The sequence below is a fragment of the Microchirus variegatus genome (genome assembly GCF_963457635.1).
Source record: "Microchirus variegatus genome assembly, chromosome: 1".
In the NCBI taxonomy this organism is placed as follows: Eukaryota; Metazoa; Chordata; class Actinopteri; order Pleuronectiformes; family Soleidae; genus Microchirus; species Microchirus variegatus.
Window position 1 is genome coordinate 33,892,735 of NC_139802.1, and position 27,263 is coordinate 33,919,997.

At 39.7% G+C, this 27,263-nt stretch overlaps 4 protein-coding genes across 6 annotated transcripts; 2 read left to right on the top strand and 2 right to left on the bottom strand.

Annotated features, from left to right (window-relative positions):
- Positions 1 to 565: 565 nt before the first annotated feature.
- LOC310934699 (glycerol kinase) lies at positions 566 to 11,404 on the bottom strand. Of its 3 annotated transcripts, XM_083898493.1 has the most exons (20): positions 11,260 to 11,404; positions 9,572 to 9,645; positions 9,379 to 9,485; positions 8,520 to 8,597; positions 8,323 to 8,402; positions 7,708 to 7,845; positions 7,501 to 7,610; positions 7,148 to 7,214; positions 4,996 to 5,031; positions 4,834 to 4,901; positions 4,706 to 4,748; positions 4,552 to 4,632; positions 4,329 to 4,407; positions 4,112 to 4,208; positions 3,951 to 4,035; positions 3,739 to 3,859; positions 3,015 to 3,158; positions 2,839 to 2,925; positions 2,404 to 2,490; positions 566 to 1,728 (listed from the first exon to the last, which is right to left on the bottom strand). In XM_083898493.1, exons 1-20 carry the CDS (start codon positions 11,350 to 11,352, stop codon positions 1,718 to 1,720), a joined length of 1,686 nt encoding a protein of 561 aa, XP_083754619.1. In that variant the 5' UTR covers positions 11,353 to 11,404; the 3' UTR covers positions 566 to 1,717. The 3 variants fall into 3 exon arrangements, 2 of the variants coding, with proteins under 2 accessions (XP_083754619.1, XP_083754620.1); XR_014592967.1 differs by lacking the exon at positions 566 to 1,728 and having other exon boundaries at positions 2,449 to 2,490; positions 3,015 to 3,153; XM_083898494.1 differs by lacking the exons at positions 566 to 1,728; positions 2,404 to 2,490; positions 2,839 to 2,925 and having other exon boundaries at positions 3,099 to 3,175.
- A 476-nt stretch (positions 11,405 to 11,880) lies between these two features.
- On the top strand, positions 11,881 to 15,016 carry wbp4 (WW domain binding protein 4). Its single transcript, XM_083899651.1, has 10 exons — positions 11,881 to 11,947; positions 12,105 to 12,177; positions 12,265 to 12,327; positions 12,742 to 12,868; positions 12,951 to 13,175; positions 13,261 to 13,331; positions 13,419 to 13,494; positions 13,589 to 13,803; positions 13,898 to 14,115; positions 14,218 to 15,016. Coding segments are annotated over exons 1-10 (1,272 nt in total). The 5' UTR covers positions 11,881 to 11,945; the 3' UTR covers positions 14,420 to 15,016.
- A 772-nt stretch (positions 15,017 to 15,788) lies between these two features.
- mtrf1 (mitochondrial translational release factor 1) lies at positions 15,789 to 18,263 on the bottom strand (the record flags this gene model as incomplete). Its single annotated transcript, XM_083901933.1, has 9 exons — positions 15,789 to 15,935; positions 16,078 to 16,176; positions 16,256 to 16,392; positions 16,484 to 16,601; positions 16,689 to 16,861; positions 16,981 to 17,088; positions 17,180 to 17,261; positions 17,342 to 17,439; positions 17,867 to 18,263. The coding sequence occupies 9 exons, from the start codon at positions 18,261 to 18,263 to the stop codon at positions 15,789 to 15,791; spliced, it is 1,359 nt and encodes a 452-aa protein (XP_083758059.1).
- A 301-nt stretch (positions 18,264 to 18,564) lies between these two features.
- Positions 18,565 to 20,320, top strand: ccdc122 (coiled-coil domain containing 122; the record flags this gene model as incomplete). The annotated part of the gene is made up of 6 exons (XM_083902053.1): positions 18,565 to 18,592; positions 18,930 to 19,045; positions 19,128 to 19,526; positions 19,655 to 19,771; positions 19,897 to 19,970; positions 20,212 to 20,320. The coding sequence occupies 6 exons, from the start codon at positions 18,565 to 18,567 to the stop codon at positions 20,318 to 20,320; spliced, it is 843 nt and encodes a 280-aa protein (XP_083758179.1).
- Positions 20,321 to 27,263: the final 6,943 nt, after the last annotated feature.

The following is a 27,263-nucleotide window of genomic DNA, read 5'->3' on the forward strand; positions in this document are numbered from 1 at the left end:
CCCATTCAACCCTGGGTCCAGCATATCTGAGGAGTCATTTATTATCAACACACACAGCAACAATCTCTACTGCCGTTTCTCCTCTCTCACACACACACATACACACACGCACTCCTGTAACTGAAAACCGAGCGTCACCACACCAGCGCGTTGTTCAGACTGTGCCCCACCTGCCCTCGCCTTCACGCTCACACCACAAGATCTGATATGAGGAAAGAATAAATAAATGTCCTAGACTTCCTGGTCCAACATTGTTACTCGTGTGAGTCAGATGTACTGAGCTTTTAAATAATGAAACAAAAAATAAAGCATGACATGACTAAAAAGGAAATCTTGAAAAAAAAAACTGTTTAACTGTGGGTAAGTTAATATGCAAATTCACTCTGCACTTCAGACTGACAGTCTTAACTTATACTGTAAAAACAAAACAGAAACACAGTTCTAATAAATAAACCACAGAAAAAAGTCAGACATTTCTTTTCTCTTTATATAAAAAAGAAATAACAGGTGAGCATATTTTACAGACATTTATTCTTCCATACACGAACAACAGTTCCCTCTATTTTAAAACTTTTCCAACTCAAGTCTACGTTCCAAATAATAACTTAGCCATCATTTGTTTTTTTTCTGCACAAGTGGAACACTTTATTTCATGAGCTGCTTTTGTGCACTTTCAACAGAGAAATCATTAAACAATGTACCAATTGAGATGGAAGCACCAGGCCTTTTAATCCTCGCAGAACAAACATGGCAGTTGTTGGCCAACAGAATAAACACTGCACTCTTACTTCCTCAAGTTTCATTCTTCAGAATTTGACAGGACCGCACAGCGAACTCGTTAATGGGATGGTTTTTGTTTTAATGGAATTATCATCAGGGCTCGTGTTTAAGGTGGTTTTGCTTTTTTTATGAGCTGGATGGAAATTTAATATAACCGTGAAACAGCAAAAAATATATTTTAAAAAGGCTCTAATTTGGTGTTTAAACTATAACCTTTAAAATATTCAAGCTTCCGGGTTTGTAAACGTTTTTTGTCTCCGAAATAAATTAATCATTAGTGTAAGGAGGGTACTGTAAATATATAAACATTAAATAATATAAAAAAAAAAAACTTTTTTTCCCTTCTTTACACTTTGTGTACTAATCCCAAAGTCTCATAATCCCACAAAATAATGACATTTCTCACAAGACAGAACAAAAATCCCTCTGTAGCTCATGAAGCATTAAAGCATCGCATAATCAATTTCCTATGAGTAGAAAATTAAAGCTGTAGTGCGTAAGTTTTAAATATAAATGAATGCATGCTACATTACATGATGCGAAATAAGCTCCACATAAATCTCAATTCTATGTTTGACAGGATTCTCCTCAAAAGGGCGCCAGAGAAGTTACGCACTACAGCTTTAATGCACCTGTGGAAAGACAGTAGAATTTAATAGGTGGAGTTTTTGCTTAAATAACTCCGGCGACATACCAATCGACATTAAAAAAAAAGAAAGAAATAGATGCATGCACACTCCTGCAAAAAGTCACATAATATGTAATGTTTCCAAAAAATAACAAATGAGAAAAATAAAGTAAAGCTTCAGTGGTGACAAATCTGTCCGGGTGTTGTCGTCGGCAGTAAGATTCAGCATTCTGGAAATGCCTGATGGAAGTAACGGTGCAGTTTGTTTCCACTTTTCCTCGTTGCTTTAACGTCTCCACAAAAACGATCCTAGTTGGAACCTAACTTGGAGAGAAAAAAAAACTGAATATGGTAAGTGTTATAGAAGGAACACGGGGGTGATGTCGCCTCTTAGTTGACCGCATTCCAGTTGAAATGTGATACAAATATGACAATGGTATCTGATGTCAGGGATTGTGAGGTTGCTCCTACTCTCCAAGCTCCAATTTGAGAGGCGTTCCAGTTGAAACTACCGACTGGGAACGCAGGCATTCCGACGTTGGACTACAACTGGAACGCACCATCACATTTCACCATAGTCGCATCACTTTATATGACTTATGAGAAGCACCTCTAAACATAATATCTGGATATAAAGCTGCACACGGGTAAATACTATCTCATAATATCCACTGTCGATAAATTAATTTCAGATAAAACTGGTTTAAACCGTGTTAAGGAAACAATGAAATAGGCTATATATATGGTCAAAGTTTGTTATAACATAGATAAATAGGCTTAAAATTGTATGTATTAAATGTATTATCTTAATGAATATATAATATTTTGTATATTTTACAAATGTACTCAAAACAATGAATATGATCGTCAATACAACAGCCTTTAAAACCAGGAAATTCAAAGACGTTATTTTACGATATGACCATATCTTCTCCACACAGACTTAAATTAAAGTAACAATATGCGACACAAAGGACGTACACACACACACTGACCTGAGATGTACTTGGCACCGATCAACATGAACATGCTGCCAATGATGTAAAAGCCCAGCGGGACGCTGCTGAAGATGCTCGTTTCACCTTTGGGTCGTTACAGATGCCAGAATGAGTCAAAAATGCACAAAAAAGTCACAACCACAAAATTCAAAATGGCTGACTTCCTGTTGGGTTAAAGATATGGCTTCAAGAGACCTTTTGGCTCATATGAACATAGTTTTTTGGGGGTGAGGGTCCAGATTTTCAAAACCAACCTGGATAAAATTGAAAGGCAAAGTCATTCTGACTTTTTTCTAGCAGTCTGAACAAGGCTTTAGTTGTCCCGGAAACTCGATTGATTTGCTGCTACAACACATTTGACATTTTGGTCAATGAAAGCAATGAAACTTAAAGAAAAAGCAAAAATAAGCATATGCAATTGTTGTTTCCTACCGTTTCCATTAGAAACAGGCTCTGTCGTCTCCCAGTTCATGGATTTCTGCACCGCCTTCTTCCACCGTGCGTACCTCAGCTCACTCTCTGCAGAACCACAAACAGAACCATTTAATTTTTTTTTTTAATTTAACTTGTTTATTTTACCATCTTTCCTGCTCTCGACCTCGCCGTACCATCGGGGTTGATCTGAGGCTCGAACTTCTCCGACGTGACTTCGCTCAGGTCCTCCGGGCTCAGGCTCCACACGCTGACGCCCTCCGCGGCTCCCGCTGCCATCGCCGCGCCGAGCGCTGTGGTCTCTGGCATGGACGGCTTCACTGCAAAACCACAAGATCTGGTAACATTTAGCTTTTAGAACCTTTATGCAACTATAATATTAATATAAACAACAATAATTAGAAAACTGCCCTAAGATTTATATTCCTTAACAGTCAGGGACAAAAATTTTATTCTTACCAATGCCAGGAGAAAGAAGCAACAGGAATGCTCCACTCAACTAGTCTTTTGTTGACATGTAAAACCGCATGATATCATGTGATACCTTCACATCAGATAAATGGGAGTAGGGTTTTGTGACTTGCTGGTTAAAAAAAAACAGTTTAACCACCTGTTTTGTTTATTATATTAAAACGGAGGCCGCGTCTGGTCTCTGGATTCCCTCAACAGTCGACACACTTGTTTTTTCACTTCGTCTTCTGTATGGCTGAGGGATTTAGGGAAAAATGTCTAATTGTACATTTCTGCAATAATATAAACTGATATTCCCTTTAAAAATTCATTGATTAAACCTTTTGTGAGACACTAAGATTTCCAGCTTCACACATGACTGGAAATGACATAAAAACACATTTATCCCACAGAACACTCAGAGAAACGTGCTAAGAGCATAAACCTCACCGACGGGGATGCAGAGGATGTCGGCCTGCAGCTGCATCAGCAGCCTGTTGGATGTCATCCCTCCGTCCACCTGGAGCTGAGTTAAAGGAATGCCGCTGTCTTGATTCATGGCGTCCAGTATCTGCATCCAAATAAACAGCACCGATTATAATACGCATACTGTAGCTGCATTCATTTAAAAAATAACAACAAAAGAAATGCATAGGCCTTACCTCGCGTGTCTGAAAACAGACGGCTTCCAGTGCGGCAAACGCAACATGACTCTTATTCGTGAACTGAGTTAAACCGCATATGATCCTGTGACACAGGAAGATTAAGAATCAGATTTATTTTTAGCTTCTTATCCACACCACAGAGTAGCTCCGGGTCTTACCCTCGTGCACTGGGCTCCCAGTACGGAGCATAAAGCCCCGAAAATGCCGGAACAAAGTAGCAGCCATAGGATGTACCGACTGATGCAGCCAACTTTTCTGCAGAGGGACAAAAAAAAAGAGGACCTTATTATCAATTATACTGCCCAATAGCTGCACAATAGCTACCCATACAGCTTTATTTTGCCAATATCAAACTTAAAGGCAAATTGGGCGCACCAAGCTCATCAGAAGATCCGATGATCCCGAGATTGTCCTGCAGCCAACGAACCACGGCTCCAGCGATGGCCACAGAGCCCTAACAGGACGTAGCATAGATACAAAAAAGATCACCTGAATTGAAAGATCCTCACACCCTCTAGTGGCTGTCAGCTGCTATGGCACCAACAAAAGGGAAAACAACTTTTGTGACAGAAATACCAGCTTATCTTCAATACTGTACCTCAAGAGCATAAACCGCGGGTTTGTCTCGACCGAGTTTGTACGCCACAGTGGTCAGGAGGCCGTGGTCTGACATTACAGGCTGCCATAAAGAGAAACGCCACAGTTCAGACGTCGCTTAATTGTGTTCAAAATGAAAATCTTCAGTCAAGTACCTTTGCTCCGGTGTTTAGCAGGAGGAAGCAGCCAGTACCGTACCTGAAACAGACAAGAGAGTCAAGGCTTTAATGGAGGAAAAAGAAAGGAGATTAATTAACTACAACGTCATCACAACTGCTCTTACGTGTTTTTGGCTTGACCGTCCTGAAAACACATCTGTCCGACGAGCGCCGCCGACTGATCCCCAAGACACTGGTATTACACAAAATGCATCGTATGAACATCTGCATGAAATTTAAAATAAAAATAAAAATATATATATATATATATTTTTTTTTAAACTTACTCCTGAAATGGGAATACCTGACAGAGCTCCGGATTTCTGTCAAAAGAAAATACTTAGTTTTATAAGTGGATTCACATCAAAATCACAATTTTTCTGGTTTGAAACAGCAATAAATAAAAAAAATAAAAAAATAAAATAGAATTTCTGTCGGGATTTGCATGAGTGAGAAATTATATAACGACTATATTCAAGTTAGGGTTGAACAAATTTTGGTAAAACATCAACTTGAAGGCAATTCTTTTGGACATTTGGACAATTTGTGATATAAATGTTTCAGTCAAGCTTTACCACATGAGACACCATCAAAAAATATGTAAAATATGTAAATTCATTGTTTCAAAAAAAACATTGGTTTGTCCATAAACCAAAATGATTTATTTTATTTTTTTTACATGGAGCAAAGAAATCGTAAGATATTCACATATTAGAAGATGAGAAATTAGAGAACTAGTTTTAATTATTAAAATAAATACTCAAACTGATTATGACAGTTGCCGATTCATTTAGCAATTGATTAAAAATCCATGAATTGTTGCAGCTCTAATGTGAATTGTTTCTAACATGCTATTTCAACTGCATTTGTTCAGCCCCAAAACAACTAACGGCAATAATGTCACAAATTATATGGCAATCCATATTCAAAACACTAACATGAAGCCAAATAACAAAATAGTACCAATTTTATTCTACTAATCGAGCGAGGGGAGTAAAAAAACAAAAAGAATAGAATGCAAGTTAAAATGTCTTCACTCTTATGTGCGTGTGCTTTGGTGATTAAAGGCAGAGGATAAAAGTTGTGTCTGTGCCAAGAGTGAAGAGATTTAGTGATGAGACGCTGCAGAAGAGGAGGGAACCTGCGGAGCCGCATGCCACAACAGAAGCAATGGGGGGGGCATTGTATACAGTGATACACAGCAATATTTTGCATGGCGATATATCGATTTTGAGACACGAAGTATACATTTTTAAATGCTGTTACAAACAAACATTGAAGTTATGATTGATTAGTATAAAAAATACTTAAATATTGTTATAATATCTTAATGTGGTGTCTCTCGTATTCCCACCCCTATTTATCCGTTTCATCTGAAATCAAACTGAGGTACTGAAACGTTATTTTCTGAACAGGAACACATTTGAAAATGGCAGAAAGTTAGTTTTTTAGAGAATTCAGATTCTTTGAAATGTGGCTGTATGAGGTTTTTTTACAGCATTCGTGCACTTGCACTAACTAAAAACATGGCTGCCAACAGGCACAGAAGGACACACAGATTTCAGCAATTCAACAAAAGACGCAACAAATAAAATCTACACCCACGTAAGACTACAATATCTTAATATATCTGCTGTTTCGAGCCTTTAGACGGCCTTTTCTGGCTGGAAACTGAAGTTCATAACCTGCTCATGCTACTGCACCAAAGTCCATCCCCAAAAAATAATTGCAAATTTGTTATTTAGTGGCTTTTCAGCTTTTTAGCCAGCTAAAAATTAGGACTTTCACTATGGACTTTGGTGCTGGAGATTAAGTGACTTACAAACTTCAGTTTTCCAGTCAAAAAAAGACTGTCAAAAAGAGAGATAAGGTATGGCATATGTCCATAAGATATTACGGACATATGCAGGCATAACATGTGTTTTCCCTTCCAGCCCTGCTGGCAGCCATGTTTTCAGTTGTTGTCACCCCATTGATTGAACAGCCTAAACACCAAGTATGTTCATTTTTAAAGTCAGCTTTTCATTTGAATTTCATTGATGTGGCTGGAATGTATTAAAACATCCCAGCTGCCTAAATATTTACATGGAGCTTGGAAAATGCACTGAGTGATGGAGTGTTCACTTTGGCCACAGAGGAGAAGGATGGTTTTAACGATGCGTGATGAGGTGACATAAAGATGACGAGTGTTACTTACCCGGCTAGAACATATTTTCTACCAGTGAGAGAAGAGAGACAATGGCACACACAAAGAAAAGATGCCTAAAAGAGTTTCTCAGTCAACCTTAACACACTTAAATCAGTCTGACGTCATACTTGAATGAGACTCACAACAAGACATGGCAGTGACATCATATTAAAAGTTAATATAAACAGTTATTGTTAAATTATTAAGAAAAACTTGACATGCAAGATACGGACAGCTCCATATGTACTCACCATGAGGCCATATATTTCTGAAGAACTCCTCACGCTGGGCAAAATCTCCATGGGAATACCAAAATAGCTGACAGGACAGACAAAAAAGAGCTGTGAAACTAAGCCAAGTGTCAGGTCACACATTAGTTGTTGAAGTGTAGTTCAAATCCTTTGTTGGGGCTAACCTCAGAGAGAGAAAAAAAAAGCCAAAAAAAAACAAGACAGCAGTTCCAGCTCACAAGCTACAAACAGCAATTTTCTCTATGGACTTTGGTGCGAGACAGTAAGCATATTACAACACATTGTTAAGATATCACGGACTTACGAAGGTGTACATTTTATTAGTTTGAATTACAGACTACGGTAAAACATACCTGCAAAGTTCTGGGTCCCAGTTCATAGTGTGTATGTTAAACAACATGGTTCTGCTAGCATTGGTTACATCCGTACAGTGGACTCCTCCAGACTTCCCACCTGTCAAACACTGTTGCACAGAAAACACAAAAAACATAAAGCACGGCATTCCACTGGCGCCTGTCAGTTCCACTGTCGAGGCTGTGGTCTTTTACTCAGACTCTCACCCAGATGAGCCAGGAGTCGATGGTGCCGAACATGGCGCGGTGAGACACGATGGCTTCGTGGACCTTGTCCACGTTGTCCATCAGCCAGCGGAGTTTCACGGCACTGAAGTAAGTGCTTATGGGGAGCCCGGTTTTATGCTGCAAAAGGACAATAAAATGTTTTTATTCATTTTGTGAAGAATTCACATAAACTCCACCATCCAGGTGTTGTTAATCCATCTGCATTAGTGGCCATTTTTCTATTGCAGAATTTTTATTTTCATTTAAAGCTATTTAAATCTACTCTTTAGAGAGCCTGAAAATGCTCTTTTTTTGTAGAAAACCCCTGTACTTTTACTATCATTAATGAATTGTATGTGACTCCATGGCTGCAGGATCCAGATCCAGCTGTGAGGTTATTATTAGTTGCAATAGTATTATCATTATTGTTATACTCAAATTAAAATTGATGTTGAGAGCCTTGAGATAATGTATGCTGTAATTTGGCCCAATACAAATACAATCTGGTTTGAATTGATATATTTATGTATGCGTTTTATTTATAGCAACGTATAAAATAATTGTAACTTTTATCGTTTCCCCTATATCGCGCAGCCCTCAAAAACTCAATCCCACCTTCAAATGGTTCTTATTCCTTCCGGGCGTCTTGCTAATGAGGCGTTCGACTGTTGATTGAGTCCGCAGATCCAGCCACACTGAACAACAAAACAAAACTGCAGTTATATCACACTGACCACAACAAGTCAAATTGCCCAAAAAAAACGATGATTAAACCATGTCAGATTTGGACAAATAACAACACAGAACTTCACCGATTGCATTGTAGAGGGGCTCCCCGGTCTCTTTGTCCCAAACAAGCGTGGTCTCTCTTTGGTTGGTCACTCCGATAGCTGAACAAATATATAAGCAATAATATCATTTCCAAAGTTGTTCAAAGATCAGGGGGGTCACGCAACTACAAAGGGGTTGAAATTAAAAAGTAAGCCCAGATTGAGGCCCAGACGAGGTCAAATAATATAAAATTCAGAAGAAATCAAGCATAAAGAAACAAATCAGAGATGAAATTTGAAATTAAAGATGTGTCATGTTAATTGATTTACCCATGGTAAGCCAACACAGGACCACTGTTTCAAAGTTATATACACATAAGTTGGAGTACTCAAAAAAAGAACAAATGTAGAAGAGCGGTAAATATTGTGTGGTAGATAATTCATAAATTATTGTCCATTGAAATCAGCAGTATAGTAATGCAATATCCATCTGTCTTACCTGATTTCCTCTGCTATTTCCAGGCCTAATTTGCTGTACTCAATCATTTTTACAAGACGCATAAAGCTAAAAGAGAGGGAGCAAAATACAAATGAGGGCTGAGACCCTGATAGCACCTGTCTGGTTCTGGCTCTGAATTTTCAAAGTTAATTTGTTTAAATGGTGAGATAGGTCTGATACATATAGTTAGTAAGCCTCATAGTGTATTAGGTCCAGATGCCTGGGTATCTAGGAAAGGAACCTTGAAAGGCACCTAGTTTATGACTGGTTACATTGAACACCAGGTCCTGTTATAAGAATTTTCTCTCACAACCTGTGCTTTAGATCATTGACACCTCTGTGGACTAAAATGAGTAATGTGTAAGTGGTTAAAAAACAAAATAAAATAAAATGTGTGCAAACCTTTGATGTTTGAGATGTCTATGTTGAGCTGGGTGAGTTTTTCACACGTGCGCTCCATGCATTCGTACACCGACTGCAGGATTTCTTTGGGGTCCTCCTCCACCCATCTGAAAAATAACACAGCAAATAAGGTCTTGACACAATCTCACTGATATCGCATGCTGCGTTCCGATTGTTTTTGTTTTCCACATACCCTTCTTTGGGGAAGCTCTGTTTGATTTCCACCTGGTGATGACTGAGGAGCTCTGCTGTTTTTGAGTTAAACACCTTCACAGGGAGACAACAAAAACACACACAAAAAAGTTTTGTTTGTTTGTTTTTTTTTTTTTTAAAAACTGATTTTATGAATTCTGCCCGTCATGTTATTGGTGCTCTATTACCCATTAATCTTCAAAAATAGACCTCAACATGTGAGTTAAAGGCTGTTGCATTGATAATCATTATATTGAATAGATTTGTGAAATACTCGTTAGTTTTAACAATAATAACCTTGGTCCAAACAACATTCAATCGTTATCGTAAAACACAAATATAAAGCAACTAGTAAAAGAAATATGCTAATTAAATTCCAGACATTTCGTTTATGTGTTTTTGGTCAAGCAAACATCTGAATTTGTGTCATATATTTCATATTTGTGCACCCTCGATTAGGTGTAACTAATAAAGTGGCCAGACTGATAATATTGGAATTTTACGGTGGCCCTGAAGTGCAAATCACCAACACAAATAGGAAAACAGAACAACATTAACTGTTATTGTGATTTGCACTTCAGGGCCACCGTAGAGTATGGCTAGCAGTGCCAACATGTTTAGAAGTTAGCCTCCGATTCGCCAGCCTCCGATTCGGCACTTAAGGGGAAATAAACGTGATGCGCAGTGCGACTGTTTGCACACTGGTTGTCTGTTTTTTGTGACACTTCTTGATGTGAAAACATTTTAGACATGTTAGGTAAGACAGTAACCTTGCATGACATCCACTGTTGTATTTGTGAAGCTTTTATTTTATTTGTGAAAATTCTAAAGGGGAGATTTCACCGTTTTTGTTTTATACTCAGACCTCATTAGAACAGGTCCTGATCCAAAACCACTGCACCTAGACTTCTCAAATCTGGACTAGATTATCCTACAGACCCTGAAGATTCATAAAAACACACTCTCTGATTTGTGAAGCCTTTATTCTATTTGTGAAAATGCAATAAAGGCACATTTCAACGTTTTTTCAGCATATAGACCACTTTGGACCAGGTCCTGATCCAAAACCACTGTACCTAGACTTCTCAAATCTGGACTAGATTAATCTACAGACTCTGAAGATTCATAAAAACACACTCTCTGATTTGTGAAACCTGTATTCTATTTGTGAAAATGCAATAAAGGCTCATTTCAACGTTTTTTCTGCATATAGACCACTTTGGTCTAATGCTACCCTCTCGTGGTGCAATAACTTTTGACAGCAGAGTGTACAGTAAATGAAAGGCATTGCATTCCAGTCAATTAGTTTGGGTGTGAATGCACAGTCGGTCTGGAGATAGTTTGTTCGGCGACGGACAATGACGTCACAAGCAAGAGACAATGTTTATGTCACTCTTGAAACATGCAAAGCATTTTTACATTTGTTTTATTGACACGTGTCACGTTGTTCGTCGCCGTTTAAATCCGCCCTAACCGACTTGAAATGGAAGTTACTGGACTCAATGTTGTACTGCATGTCCACGAAATGTAGCACAGTACAACCAATACATTATTTAAACATTAAATTGTGAGCACATGCTAAGGGCAAAGCCATTTATGTGTCGTTGGCTAATAAAAGTAGAAGTGTTTTAGTTGTCGTGTGCATTCCGTGTCCCTGACTATTGTAACACACTGCTGGCTCGCACTTACCAGAAAACGCGTGGAGCTCGTTCCCTGGTCAATGGCAGCCACCAGAGGTCCCAGCTTTACCCGGTGTGAGAGTGCGGCCATGGCGCTGTTCATGTGCAGTCAGGGTCGCAGCTACACCGGGCTGCAGAGAAAACCTAGAACCGGCAGCTCAAACCGCCGGGCTCAACCTCAGTCGGGCGGAGGGGTCAGTGTTAGTTGGGTTCTTCTTCTCTTGTTCCGGTAGAGCATAGAGCGTTGCTGCCATCAAGTGGTGTGATAACGTAATTGCTTCTTTTGACCTACCAAACAAATTATTGGTGGATATTATAATTATTATTATTTAAACTCACTATAACTCAAGTAAAATGGAAGTAAGGTGAATAAAAATGATAATAATACGAAAACTCCAATTTACATCCTACATGCCATATCGTGGCGTATGGATGCAAAAAAGAGCAGTGTAAAGGAGAGATACGTTATATCTAGGTATTTAGTCCCCATTTTATTTTTATTTCATATCTAAAATGTATGTTTCTCAAATATTAACCTGTTGACGTAAACACATGCGCTTCTTTTTATATTTTTTTTAAGTGTAGGACAATCGCTTGTTCGGCGCCGGTAAATGACGTCATCAGCCAGGGACACTGTTGTCATTCGTGAAATGTGCGAAACTGTTGTTTCTTTTCAGCCACTAAAACCCAAAGGAAATGTAAGTACGGCGATTCTTTTGAACATGTTTGCATCCACAAGACGTAGCACACACGGTTTTAGACATTTAGTCTCGCCAGCTGTTAATGCTAAAGCTAATTTAACTCATAATTTAGCATGTTTTTGTTGGGTAACTATACGCGTTTGTGCACTTTCAGGGCCGACTATTGGAAGTCACAGCCGAGGAAGTTCTGTCAGTACTGCAAGTGCTGGATTGCGGACAATAAACCTGTGAGTAGACCGAAGCTTAATGTACATGATGATAAGGGCAGTGTCTGATGCTAATTAATCTGCTCGTGCTTGGGTTTTTCTCTACAGAGCAGAGATTTCCATGAAAGAGGGAAGAATCACAAAGAAAATGTGGCTGCCAAAATTACAGAGGTATTCACGTGTTCTCTGCTGACCTTGTTGACTGATTGTAAACTAAGTGTAAACAATTACCCTTAAAATCAATGGGAAAAATGACATATTGAGCTAATGTGTTTTAATGATGGAAAAGTGTCTGTTTGTTAAAATAATAATGTTCTTGACAAGTTATCTTATTTTATTTTTTGTGCAAAAGTGATATACAGATGGCTAACATCAGACTAATGTTCTGACACTGGAGTCATTGACTATGTCTTGCCAGTTTCTAAACACTAACAGCTAAGAAAAACCTGCCAGTCTTGGCATCATGCTCAGGACTGTGAGGAGAGATAAGGTCCAGGCATAACACCGTGACTTGAAGGCTCTCTTCTGATTGGCTAACGGCAGCTGTCACTCATGCCATCATATCTTTCTTTTTTTTCTTTACAGATTAAGAAGAAGAGCATTGAAAAGGCAAAGCAGGAGGAGCGCATGTCTAAAGATTTTGCAGCGATGGAGGACGCTGCGATGAAAGCGTATCAGGAGGATCTGAAGAGGATGGAAAGGGAGGCAGCAGGTAACTGTTTTTATATTTTAATGAAGTAATATGAGCTATATAGGATGCACTTTTGGTTCAGTTTGAATTGTTTTTGTTCTAGGATTGGATTCACCACCACGAACCACGACAACCGCAAGGCCAGAACCTCAGGTTAGACCCCAACCTCAGGTTAGACCCCAACCTCAGGTTAGACCCCAGCACAAAAAACAGCAAAAGAAACCGGAGAAAGGGAGAAAGAAACCCACAAAGCAAAAGGAAGCGCAGATATGGGTTGAAGGACAGTCAGATGATGGACACACCTACTATTACAACACAGTCACTGGAGGTAAAGAAACTGCCGCTTTTCAGTACACAATGATTGAAACGGTTCTTTTCGCCAACATTTTCCCTATTGTCTGTTTTTATTTTAGAATCTAAATGGGAAAACCCAGGAGATTTCCAGGGATCAAGTTCAGACTCAACACAACCTGGACTCACAGAGGTTACTAATAATAAAAATTGTATTGTAAACTGTATTGTACTATTACATCTTGTTCAAAACACACTTATATTTCCTGTTTGTCATTAGAGCTCTTCAAGCTGTCCTTGGATGGAAGCCGTCAGCCCTGATGGTTATACATATTACTATAACACAGAGACTGGAGGTAGAATATGTTTTTCTTTGTATAGTTATAATTTATTTCTTTCCAATGGGCTTTCTGTGTGACATTCACATGCTTTGTCGTTCCCACCTCGCAGAGTCCAGCTGGGAGAAACCAGTGGACTTTGTTACACAAGAAGCTTCTGGGTCTGGATCCAGCAAAGAAGTCGAGAGTCAGGAAGAGCCTTCAACCCCGCAGCCTGAACCCCTTTCAGGAGAAGAAGAGAGTTCCAATGGAGCCCAGGCATCCAAGGAGGCTGAGGTTCCAGAAGCAGCCACTGAGCAGCCCAAAGTCCCAAAGATAAGCTTCAGGGTGAGAGGATCAAGTAGTAAAAAGACGTCTAAATCCTCTTGGTTAAAAGATGAACTTAATCTGATATTTTCCCAATGTGGTTTTGTTTATTAAGAAAAGGAAAGCAGAGGCAGAGCCTTCAGAAAAGGAGGGAGAAGATGAAGCAAGCGATGCTAAAGAAATGAAAAAAGTGGAAGAGATCCAAACAACACCACCCGAGCCTGAGAAGAAAAAGGAGGAAGCAGCACCACAAGTGGAGAGACGTGCCAGAAGGCCGAAAGCTCCAAATCCTTACGGGTCCTGGGAAAAGATTCAGCAAGAGGTTGATCCATAGTAAGAGAAGGATCCTGGTCCACAATTATCTGATCTCCTCACTGATTTCACTAGCTACTGAAAACAACTCTTCAACTTGTTCTATTTTCCTTTCCTCTCCAGTGCCAAAGTGGATCTGCAGTTGCCCCAGGTGGAGGGAACCACAGCCATCGCTGCCGTAGTCCCACCACCGGAGCCCAAACCCAAGTTCAAAGAGCGCATCATCACCTCGCTTGGAGACGAAGGTGGACCCGCTTCATTCAGGAAAGCCAAGACACACAACGGCAAATCCAGGAGCCTCCGACAGAGAGACGACGACGACTGAGCCCAATACAATACAATTCAAAACTACTCCTTCTAGGAACTTGTTGCAGCATTTTTGTTTGTTTTTTATTAACATTTTTAGGACAAATTAGACTAATAAGAAATGTGAAGACAAAATATTCTATGATGCAATTTTTCTTTTTTAACTCGAAAAAATTGTCCACTGTCGCATACTTTTCTCTGTGTGACATTTTGATAATGTTTCTCAGTGGTATTTATCTCTTGAATAAAGGATTGTACATACTCCACAAGAACAGAGACATTTGTTCTCTCTCCCAGGGCTGTGAGAAAAGAATGACGTCATTATTTTTTTCTCGAACTAACTACTAACTCTCCACCTAGAGAAAAAGAACACGTTTCTCTGTTCTTTAGGATCATGTGCAGGCCTTTACAATATTGTAGGCCTCCTGGTGTGATTTAAAATATTCATGTGAAAATATCTCTTCCTGTAGTCTGGTAAGTGTTGATGCACCCATAAAGAGCAATTCAATTCAAGAGTGTTTTATATATTTTTTTAACAATTGTTAAAAATGAAAGTTATCAAATGAATAAGATGGAAAGTGGAATTTCAATAAACAATGACTGGATATTATAAAAATGTAAAACTAAATATTTTGACAAATCAGGATCAGGATTCATTTTACAAATACAGCCACCAATTAGGATATATGTTTTTAAATGATTTTTAAATGTACACTAAGAGGCAAGATGAACAGAATAATTACTGAGGGTTGCTGGTCAGCTGGCACACATACGCAGGGAGTGACATGCTTTTAGTATAAAGCTGATATGTGGTTGAACCGCACCCTGATCTGCAAAGAACATACAGCAAACAACAAACAGTTTACTGAACTAACCTACTACTAATCAGGTTAACAGAGAATAAAAACCTTTGCATATGCATTTTTATACAATCTTTTCCTCATGCCTTGTCAGCACCAGTATGTCCTCATAGAGGTTGGTTTCTGACGTAAATGGAAACGCAGCATAAGACTCGAGTTAGGCCGTCTTCGTCAGCGATTTCCTAACTTTTTCAAAGACGGCAAACTTGAACATAACATAACGTAATATATCATTTAAAGCCATATCTGTAACACCTACTGTAATATGTGTTTCAATTTCAAGAGATGTTTAGTTAATTAGTCATTTAATTTTAGTCATCCCAATTACAACATATACACATAAATGTTAACTAAAAGGTTGGGAAATTTCCGCAATTTTGTTTGGGGACCCAAAAAAATGAAGAGCAAAGACACAAATTACAAGATGTAATAATGTATTACAAATGTATTACCTTAGTAATATCACAAAATAAATGTTCAGGTCTGTAGGGACGTGTTGTCCACCAGACAGGAAGTTGTGGTTGTGTGTCAGACTGCAGATGGTCCTGAATCTGGTTGTGTTGGATTCCTGCAGGCGCTGCTGTTCTGCACCAGCTCCAGAACAGCCTCCATCTCTGTGTGCTCCTGTAGGTCAGAGATCAGGTCGTTGAGAGCTTCGCCTCCTTTCATGAACTCCTACACATGGATGACAACATGTGACAGGGTTGGAGATAAAAAAAAAAAAAAAAAACTTCAGGGCTTGAAAACACCAGGCGACTGTGGACAGCAGTCATATTCAGGCCTGAATTTGTACATTTCAAAAACCTTAATATCCAACCTTAATATCTCTGGTAACATATCCAGTCCGGTGGTCTGTGACGCGGTCCTGGCTGAAGTTGTAGGTGCGAATCCTTTCTGACTGAGAGCGTGTGCCCACCTGTTAGGAACATGAGAATGAAGTGACAAGACATGGCAAATATATAACATTTACTCTCCAGACTAAAATGTTCACCCACCTGTTGCTTCCGTGCGGTGTGTCTCTCCTTAGTCTCTTTACCCGTCATGCTCTGGTATAGCCTGGCCCTCAGCACACGCATGGCGGTGTCTCTGTTCTTCAGCTGAGAGCGAGTCTGCTGACACTCAGCTGTTATACCTGTTTGGAAGGACAGCTAACATGAAAACGGAAAGCGACAGGGCCTGAAAGCAGGGATCATTCTACCCAAAAGGTCTTGAGTGGCTTTTACCTGTGGGAAGATGAACAATCCTTACTGCACTGTCTGTCGTGTTGACACTCTGACCTCCAGCGCCTCGAGACCTGAACGTGTCGATGCGAAGATCCTTTGCATCGATTTGAACATCGAACTACGTACACAAAAAGAGCACATACTTAAATAAAGATGAATAAGCAGGTGGTAACGAACAAGACAAGAAAAAAAAAAAGTGTATTACCTCCACTGGTTGTGATAGGATGATGACAGTCATGGTTCCTGTGTGGATACGCTGCATCCTGGAGGAGAGGCCCACCTCAGGGATCCTCTGCACCCGATGTGTTCCTCCTTCATGCTTGAGGTGTCTGTACACGTTGTCCCCAGCTATTCTCACTGCTGCGTGGTGTAAGCCACCTGAGACACACACTCCGCTGTCATTTCTTTTTCTTTGGACATGCTGCTTTGTTGTTGGGTGCATTAACGGGTGTGTTAATCCATTTAAAAAAATGTCCAGTGTGTAAGAATTAAATTACCGCACACAGCAGGTGTGTAGTTGTAAACGTCAAAGTCCCAATTTTTTAAATAGGCAAAACCCTGGTACATGTCGAACATTTCTTTGGTAAATTGCTGACAGATGTCACCTGAAACCACAGACAGAACACATTGTCAATGCATGTTTGTATGTGCCAATCTGAATTTCAGTCAAATACACAGTAAAAATCATTCCCAAACCTCCTGTGGTTCGTCCTGATACAACCTCCAGCAGGACACTGCTGGTGTCAAGACTGTCAGTGGGCACAAGAGCCCTGATGAGCTGCAGAAAAAAAAGGTGCTCTATGATACATCCATTATACAGTAACTACACTATAGTTGTGAATGCCTTTGCGCTGTTACTTCTTTTCTCAATGTTAAAATCTTGCTGGAGAGTTGTGCTCCCTCCTCTTTCAACAGTTCTGTCAGTTGTTCATCTTCAACCTTGGTACCATCCGAGGCTGCAATCACAGCGGGGGGAAATTATGTGCGCAAGATAACATCAGCATTGAATTATGCAAAAAAATACGAGAACCTACCAGATAATTGTTAATTATTATCATTTTTATCCTAGTATGGCAGCCTAGCACACTTTACCTTGTTAAATCCCCCCTCATAATGAATCACCCCTATGACAAATACTTTGCGAGCAGAGAAATTAAAAGAAAATTGGTAAGGCAATTGGTCTTCGATTTAAATTCCATTTACATTTGGTTTATGCATGGCCCAATACCACTTTTTCTGTATGTTATAATACCAAATCTTTCCCTGAATAGAGATTCATGCTGAAAATAAATATAAATTAATTTAAGACATTATTTGCAGCTTACTTACTACTTACGCCACAATTGACAAGACGTGTATTTCCTTGGTTAGATAAATACTGACCATTCAGCAGTGAACAGACTTCTTGGTGGTCTTTCATGGCTTCTTTAATACTCAAAAATCCATCTGCCAGAGGCAACAGCTCTGTGTGTTTCTTCATCATCGCCTTTCTGTCTGCCTCGCTGAGGTGAGGCAGCTCTAACTTGTCGCTGAGGTCGGTGTATTCCTCCATGACCTGCTGAATGTGCCTCTGCACACTCTCGTGTTTATATAAATCCCCCACATCACTGTGACACAGACGTGTGGATGCTAATGTTGCACAGTGTGACACCTCTGTGGTGTTAGCCAACAGGCTGTGTCCTGCCAGTGTCCTCCAACCTCCTCCTCCTCTTCTTCCTCTACTGCTGTGACACACGCGGCTGCACAGTGAACAGTGCCGAAACCAGCGAGTTACGAGCATTTTCAGCACACTTTCTAGATAAAAAACAACAATTACACGGTTTCTTTGGGTATCCTAATTGCAACTGGAGCGGCAGTGATGGAACCCGGAAGTGTTTTTCGAAACGAGGTCAAGGCGCACGAAATGCATTATGGGAGCTGAAGTTTGGTTGCGTTTATAGTTTGGCCCATTTATAATTGAACACAAACGTTACAAGATAAAGAAGAAATTGTCTTTTTTTTCAAAATAAATTAGTAGATATAATTGTTTTTAGTCTTATTTCCTAGCTTTTCGTTGGCTATTTAATCTAACTGGAGTTAAAATGTCAAACGTTGAACCCAGAAAAGAAGGTAAGATAATGCTAACTAATTCAACACAACCGGTGACGAAGTCAATAAACAGACCAAAGAGCGTGTAAAAAGTGATAGTGTAACAACTCTAGCAATGATATACACTTTGTTACCTTATTACATTACAATGTACACTGAGTACATTTTGTGAATATATTTGATGCTAACATAAACATTAGCAAGCCATACTCTATCTATGTATATAGTATGTTTAAGCATTGTAAGTAAAAGTGTGCTGTATATTCACAGTCAGCTTGTTTAAGACCTGACTACTACTTCTTCTACTACTATTATTCTTATTATTATAATTAACAACAACAATAATAACTCTCTTTAGGACCACAGGAGTGTCTCAGCTTCTCTTTAACCAAGACAGTGGAGGATGTCAGTCATCACAGCTTCGTCCAGACTGAGGCCCTGAAAGAGAAGCAGAAGAAACTTAGCTTCCTGCAGGTTCAACTTTGACCTTAAATCCCAACAGCTGCTTACCAATATAATAGCAAATCTATGTATGTAAAACCCCCTTCTTCTTCAGGCCACTCTCTGTGATGTTGAGACAAAGGCTGAGATGGCAGAGCAAGAGCTAAGATGTAAAGTGAGGGAGACCCTGGTGCTGGAGAGCGACGTGGAGCATCTGGAGAGACGCACGAGTGTCCTGCATGAGCGTTGTGCCTCCATCTGCAAAGAAAACGCAGAACTGCATATTCTTATATTCGAGGAGGAGGAGAACGCTCGCTTGGCGCTGGCAGGGTTCAACACCTACCGAAACAAAATGGAGGGTCACAGGGCAGCTGTCATGCACGCGGCGAGCCAAACTGAGGCCCATAAAGAGCTGGAGGAGAAGCGATCACTGGTTAGGATGTTGATTCAGAAGAAAGAGGAGCTGAAGGAAGACCTGGAGAACTCAAATGGGAAAACAGCACATGTGGCAAAGGTGGAAACATTATTGTATAAATACAATTTCCATGTCATTTAGTTTTGGTTTGTAGCATCATTTAGATGACTATGCTGACATCACACCTTATTCCTTATTTAATTTTTTTTTACTTTGCTTCACTGCAGAGAGAAAATGAATCTCTGAAGGAGGCGATCTCTGTGATGAGGAGGGTCCTCGCTGAGAAGACAGAACGATTACAAAAAGAGTTTCAGACTCATGCCCAGATGAAGAAAGACATAGAGGTAATTGAAACACATTGATTGATAAAACTCCGTAGTGACATTTTTTACACGCATATAAACGTTTCACATCAGAATTTGAAAATAATGTGACTGAATTTTCTTTTACGTTGTTTTCTCTGCCTCAGATCCAGAACCGGCGCTATGATGCCATCGTTAAACGCCTCCACTGTCAACTGAGCAGAGCCCAGGCTGCCCACAGGTTAAAAATACACTTGTGAACCACATCAGTGATCACTCCGTCAGATTTTATACAGCAATATTACACTTATTCACAGACACAGATGCAGCAAAACATCTCTACCAGCCAGAAAATTCTAATTTGTTACTGCAGAGTGGTTTATGAATGATAATAAACCCATAATGTTCCAAAGTATTGTGTTATTTGTTGTACTTTGTTATCTAAAAAGTGATTCAACTACTGTATGTTTGCTTTAATTTAGGCAAATGTCTGAAGACATCTACCACATGCAGATACAGCTCGCTGAGCTCAAGAGGCAGCATCAGTCGTCAGGGGAATCAGCAGTCAGTGGCCATGCAAGTGATTTATAATACTCTTTTCATTTACTTTAGGTCAAGCGTTGTGTTGCTATTACTACATCTGAACAGCAGGGGGCAGCAGTGTTCACTATTTTTTTTAAATCTGTTTGACTTGATCACAAAACCCTCAGACTCCAATAGCCTGTTAGTTTATTAATACAGTGTTTGATTCCATATAGTGATGGTAGATATTATATATGCATGTTTTACGTTTTAGAGGCAGTTCTGATCAGTGGCAACATAAACATTGACGTTTAATTCAGGTCCAATGTGTCTCCACAACAGTGACCGTCCGCAGAGCAAAAGCAAACTGTCCAAACTGTCGGTCTGTGTGGTGGTGTTGTGGAACATGATGTTCCAAATGTCCGCTTCACTGGGTCGCTTGATGCTCTGCAGAGTGACAGTCCCACTGCCGGCGAACAAGGGCGTGACTGTGCTACTTCTGCTGCAGCTCCCAACTAATTTAACGATGATTACACATTTTTTTTATTCATGTTTTCTTTGTATTATTAGGTCAGTGTTTAACAACCAAGAAAAGTCATGGAATTGCATTTTTAAGGCATGGAAAATAACAAATATGAGCATGATAGTGTTCTAGATCGGTTGTTTTCTTCCTTATTATGTAGGATTTAGAATTACTCAAAAGATTAAAACGGTTTTTCAAACACTCAACAATCCCAGAACCTCTTTTTCAAGGGTGTCCTGGCTGACACTCGACAGTTACACATTTACAAATTTAAAACACAAACGGAAAACAAATAAAATAATCCAGATTTAATTTACAAGTCCATATTGCAGAGTCAGCCTCAATAATTCATTCAACATATTCCATGCAAAAGGTGCAGAATGGACAAAAGCCCTTCTGCACGGATTCAATGGCCTGAACAAGAGTTGATCTACAGCGGTAAATAACTGTGTCATATCTTCCTCGTCGATTGGGGATTGATTCAATCCCACTCTGCTGTCATATGGTGGTTTATTTGGCACTGACACATTAGTGTACTAGATTTTGCCCTTAACAGTCACTTGAAAACACACTTGACTGCTGCAACAGAGAACTATGGGAGAAGGATTTTAAGGATTTGCAATCTGGTGGGAATGTAAAACATAAAACTTTAATTTGACTTTTACAGCATTAGAAGTATCTGTTGTAGTTCTTCTAAAACCGGCTCGCCGTGCTCCAAGAAGCATCTTCAGCCCAAGGCACAATACCCGAGGTTGTTTATTTCTCCGTGCAACACTTTCATCTTTAATGATTTTTGGAGGAAGGTTACAAGGGATATAAACACAATTAAAACGACGCAACATATAGCCCAACTATGCTTAATAGTGGCAGCAACAATTGTAAATAGGTTAATATTTTTACAGTATTTTCAGATTCTGGAGAGCACATGATGAAAAGACATGGTCTTAAAGAGCTTTTGTGTGTTATTTAAAAATGTAGAAAACGTTGGACAGACGAAACAAGTTATTTGAATATGTAGGGAAGTATAACAATTTTTGGATATTTTTCGGCAAATAATTCAACAATTAAATTTTAAACTGTCTCTTAATTGAAAGTATCGCTGCCCAATACATGTCTCTTTCACAACAACCAGATTGCTCTGATAATAAGGGAAATGTGATATTTAAAGTGTGTAAAGCTACACATATCCAAATTAAATGCCCACTAGACGTAGGAAAGGTTCAGATATGAAAGTATGAGTGAATGGCAAAACAGTTGTTTAAAGCAAAGCAGCTTTGTGATCAAGACTAAAAAAGCATTATATTATAAAAACAAACCTTTACCATATACAGCACGTCATGCACCCAGCCCACAGCCTGACTCCCACCAGCTGGTGTTTCTGTTTCTATATGTGTGTCAGTGTGTGTGTGTGTGTGTGTGTGTGTTTCTACAGTCAGCTGAGCCACTGTGTGAATTTTTTCCTGCGTGACATCAGTCCAAAAAAAGGTGGGTTGAGTTTGGAAATCTAAAATAAGCATCCCCTCTCTCTCTCTCATAAATACTAATTTTGATCTTACAGCACTAAATAAATACAAACCGTCGACATGTAGATGCACAACCTTTCGGACCCACTTTACCGCTTATCCATACGGTTGTAATAGAGAATCTCGATCACAGAAACACGTAGAGATCAGTCACAAAACCATACATTTAATTGTTGCCTTTTATTGTTGATTCTATGAAGCGATCCGCTGTTGTGTTTACCTCGAGGCTACTGCTTATGCAACCCATGAGCATGTTTTATTTTACTCCTGGAGGCTTCCGTGCATTTACCTTACCTTTATTTGTTCGGCTAATTACGGTATCTGTAAAGCTATGCACACAGGCTCAACAGCCCAGGTTCAAGGTGTGTGTCTGTCTGTGCAGGTAAAAGAAGTGTGTAGCCTGTGTGTGTGGTTAAGCAAATTAAAAAGAGGTGAGGAGTGAGTCTCCCTCAGGCAGTTTGGTTGAAAGCATATGTGAAACCACTGCGTCTCAGCCGGCCTCTAATTGCTCCCACTGCTCCTTGTTAGACTAAACAGTAAGTCAACAAAAACCTGCTGAGTTTTAAAACAACGGCAGACGTCCCTGCGTCATTTTCACTAACAAAAAGCGACGGATCGGCAGGTGATTCAGAGCGCGTGATTCATTCTTTCTCCTCTTTTTAGGTGAAAACACGTCCACGGGGCTGAGTCACGAGACTGTTTAAGGTTTCTGCTCTGCCGATAGTCAGAGCTGCTGTGAACCTTTTTTCCTTGCCATGCATTGCAAACAGAAACCTAGTCAAGGAGCCGGGCGTTTTTTGAGGGTGTGGCCAGTCGTTAGCCCGAGGAATGCTTCGATTTGCGGGGCCATTAGAGAACTGGAGAGCGTGACTCGGCCGATCCGTCTCAGTAAACACCAGGAAGTAGCGCATGCCAAAAATAGATCTAATAAAGGAAACCTTTAACCCACAAACAAGCACGCCCATTACACCAGGGCCTCACCCTGCCATGATGTACCTGAGCAACAAACTGTACACAAACACACACGCACAACAATATCCTTTAAACCTTTCTTTGTCGTGCGAGCAGCCAACACAATATAACCCACGCAGTGGCAGAAGTTGTGACATGTAATGATTAATTTCTACTGCACGCACACAAACATATATATGCTGTATATCGGGTTCCGTGTTCATCTGGAGGCGCGCTGAGTCAGCCGCTCACCCACCCACCAAGCACTGAGTCATCTTTGTAAATCCCTCTCCACCAACTGTGGGATGAAGGGAAACTGGACTGTACTTGTAGGACGACGAAGAGATGCAACGATTATGACAATCTTATTTACAAGTCCAAATCTGCCTTTTAAAAGCTTATCGAATTAAAGGTTAGAATTATTGTATTATTGTTTTAAAACATAATTTTGTACTCGCAAGCCAGATCCACACAGCTCCAGACAAGTCAGCCATTTAAATGCTAACAATGTAAAAAAAAAAAATGAAGCAGATGAAATGCTAAATTCTAAATTCAGCAGCAATTGGGGGTAGTAGTATAATAGGGTGTAGTAGTATGAGGAGCGGAAGTCGGAGTAGTAGTATAGTTGTATTAGTAGCAGCAGTGATAGTTGTAGTATAGTAGGATGAAGAGTGTAGTAGTATAGCAGTAATAGTAGGAGTATAGTAGTACAAGAAGAACAGTAGTAGTAGTAGTAGTAGTATTATAGTAGTAGTAGCAGTTAGTAGGTGTGACAAGTGGTCACACAGCTGTAGTAGTAGTAGGAGGAGCAGTAGTAGTAGGTGGAGTAGTATAGTAGTAGTATAGCAGTAGTAAGAGTACTAGTGGGGAGAACAGTAGTAGTAGTAGTAGTAGTAGGTGGAGTAGTATAGTAGGGTGTAGTAGTATAGCAGTAGGAGGAGGAGTATAGTAGTAGTAGGAGCAGTAGTAGTAGGTGTAGTATAGTAGTAGGAGAAAAGTAGGATTAGGAGTAGTATAGTAGGGTGTAGTAATATAGTGGTAGTAGGGTAGTAGGAGTAGGGGCAGTAGTCTTAGTAGTAGGAGGAAGAGTAGTAATAGTATGATAGTAATAGCAGGAGCAGTGATGTAGTAGTAGGAGTGTAGTGTGTAGTCGTATAGCAGGAGGAGGAGTAGTAATAGTAGGTGGATGAGTAGTAGGAGTAACTTGCACGTATTCTTTTTCTAGTTAAATTCATCCATTTAATTGCTAAGTCTTTTGTGTTATAGACTTAGATCGAAGACCATGTCATTCATTTGTTTAAGGACATGTATTAATATTAGCCTGGTTGTAAACAGTACCCTTTTATACCCAGCACAGTAAACAGATAAACGGTGTCATGGAGGACGCATGCCATGCATACGCTGCAGCACAAAGAGAGACAGAGACAGGGAGGTTGTGTCAGAAAGTAGAGCAGCAGGAGGGAGCAGCAGGGAGTCCCCGGTCGGCCCGTTACGTCAGCGGGACAAGTGTTCGTGCGGGCGAGCGAGAAGAAAGAGGCAGCTCTTTCGGTTTCCTAATTGCAGACAGAAGATCAGGGCAATACATTATAAATGAAAGTGAAACGGAAGCAGAAATAAATCCAGTCTCTGCAATGTCCTGTTCCCTCTTCATTTCCCCTCACACAGGCAAAACAAAAAAAAAACAGCTGTGGTTTTATCACTCTGCATTGATTTTTTATTTCTCACATGGGGATTAGACATCGCCAGTGAAAAACAAGAACTTCCTCCTCTTCACTCAGCCAAAGAGCAACAGATATAAATCTTACACAGCCTCATATAATAATTATTATTTACACAGTGCTTCACCAACAAAAACCGACAAAAACAAACAAAACATTTTTTAAAAAGCACCTACGCTAAGTTAATTGTAGTTATTATTTTTCACTAAAAAAGTTCTCATCACCGCCTCCTTCCCTGAACTGCCACTGTATACGCACTCAGTCAGGTCTGATAGTATTGCGTCATAGAGCCGATAACTATGAAGACCAAACAGAAGCAGAATACAGTAATAACAAAATGTTTCGCACAGCAGCTTTAAATTTCACAACCCAATAATTGAAATACAATTTTCAGCATCAGAATTTATAATCTATATTATCTGCTTTTACGACAGTATTTGTAAAAGCATTCCATGTCCCTCTCCTGACACATGTCATATTTGTTATTCACTTTTATGTTCTATCCTATGTTATTTTGCACCTATTCTGCTATAGGCACACTGATGTGGACATAATGTACAGTTCTGTGCACTCCTGGATGTGAACAGATTTCACATGTGCCCGTCTGCCAGTGTTGAACACATGCTCTGTACGTAGACACTGTTCTAGGACACCCTGTACAGTACATTTTTTAAAAAAAAGCCTGGAGCGTGCAAATATACGTACAGACATGCATAGCATACACACAAACATATGGACATACACACATACAAACACACACACATTGCAGTGCAGTGGTAAGTGGTCGTGTATTTATTTAGCTGCTTTACTCTGCAGTTTCACCATTCACCCACTCACACTTTGATACAGTTCGTTTTCTAGCACTTAATCTTTCATATCCATTCATACACTGACATACAAACACACACATACAAACACACATACATACATACACACACACACACACACACACACACACACACACACACACACATACATCAATACTCATACACACATACATAACCACACACACACACATGCATACATATTCATACACACACATGCATGCATACATACATACACATATATACACATACATACATATATTCATACTCATACACACACATCCACATTCATACACACACATACATATGTACATATACACACACATACTTAGTTGTGCTATACATTTGCATGGTAGTTCAAAGCTGTTTTGGTTATTGCCATGGTTACAAATAATTTAGTCGAACCACAATTTTCCAGCTCACAAACAGAACTGACAGACCATAGTGAAATGTACAGTTGTTTACAGTAGTCTGTCAGTGTCAGTTGTTGTTGTTGTTGCTGTTTACCAGTGTCATCTGGCAGCAGCTGTGTCCAGCCGAGGGTCACATGTTTTTAATTGGCTCAAACAAACGAAGGCAAAAATGAAATGTTCCCTAATGCAGGACTGATAGACAGCTTACTGTCAGTCACATGCACCACATGTCTGTCTGCAGTGGACGGTGATTCCTGCACTCTCTTGAGTTTTTCTTCCCACTGATGTAGGCTTCACGTGTCACTATCTGCTCCACGGAGACTCACTGAAAATGGAGCATGTCCAATATTTTTAGAGGACGTTTTAAAGTTGCAGTGTATACATTTTGATGACGTTATTTTTTTCCTGCTTCTGTTTACTATTCAACATTATTGGTATGCTGCATCCTTAACATGGAAACAAGTTTGGTCAAGTAATACTATCAGACCTGACTGAGAGAGCATTCATGTGTGTGTATACAGCAGCAGAGCAGGGGTAGGTGGGGACAACAAATGTTTATCCCATCAAACTGCTGAACGAAGTCACTTCTGACTTCTTCTGCTCATGTGTGTTTTTTTTAGGGTTTCTTTAACAGCCAAATGGAACCAGATTAATCATAATCGTCTAATATAAGGTGATTTTTAATAAGTTAAGTATGATTGGCAGGTGTTATAATGATATAATGCCACGCCCATATCCTGCAGCTTTACTAAAAAAAAGTTTGTGACACTGAATTTCAGGGAAGCACTACAGATGATGTGTCCTAATATTTAGATTAGAATGTTTTCCTTTAAAGGTGCCATATGCAAGAATGTGACCAAAAACGGTTACTACACTCAAATTCAAAATACCGAGGTCGTTTAGGTTTCGTTTTCTGACGTAACTGGCACCCGTGGTTGCTGGGCAGCTGAGACTCTACTGACTGCAATGATTGGTAGACAGCGATAGGTGGCGCCACATGCCAAAACATGATTTCAAAACGTAAACATGATTTGCAGTCTGCAAAATATTTTTTTTAATG

Bases quoted from the DNA above. Each gene is read 5' to 3' on its own strand.
- LOC310934699 (XM_083898493.1), bottom strand. From the start codon at position 11,352: ATGAACAGCGCCATGGCCGCACTCTCACACCGGGTAAAGCTGGGACCT. The intron at 7,611-7,707 runs GTGAGAGTCTGA...TCTGTGCAACAG, and splicing joins TCGACTCCTGGCTCATCTGG to TGTTTGACAGGTGGGAAGTC. The intron at 2,491-2,838 runs GTAGGAAACAAC...AACGACCCAAAG, and splicing joins GCCTGTTTCTAATGGAAACG to GTGAAACGAGCATCTTCAGC.
- wbp4 (XM_083899651.1), top strand. The intron at 12,328-12,741 runs GTATTCACGTGT...TTTTCTTTACAG, and splicing joins TGGCTGCCAAAATTACAGAG to ATTAAGAAGAAGAGCATTGA. The intron at 13,495-13,588 runs GTAGAATATGTT...CCCACCTCGCAG, and splicing joins CTATAACACAGAGACTGGAG to AGTCCAGCTGGGAGAAACCA.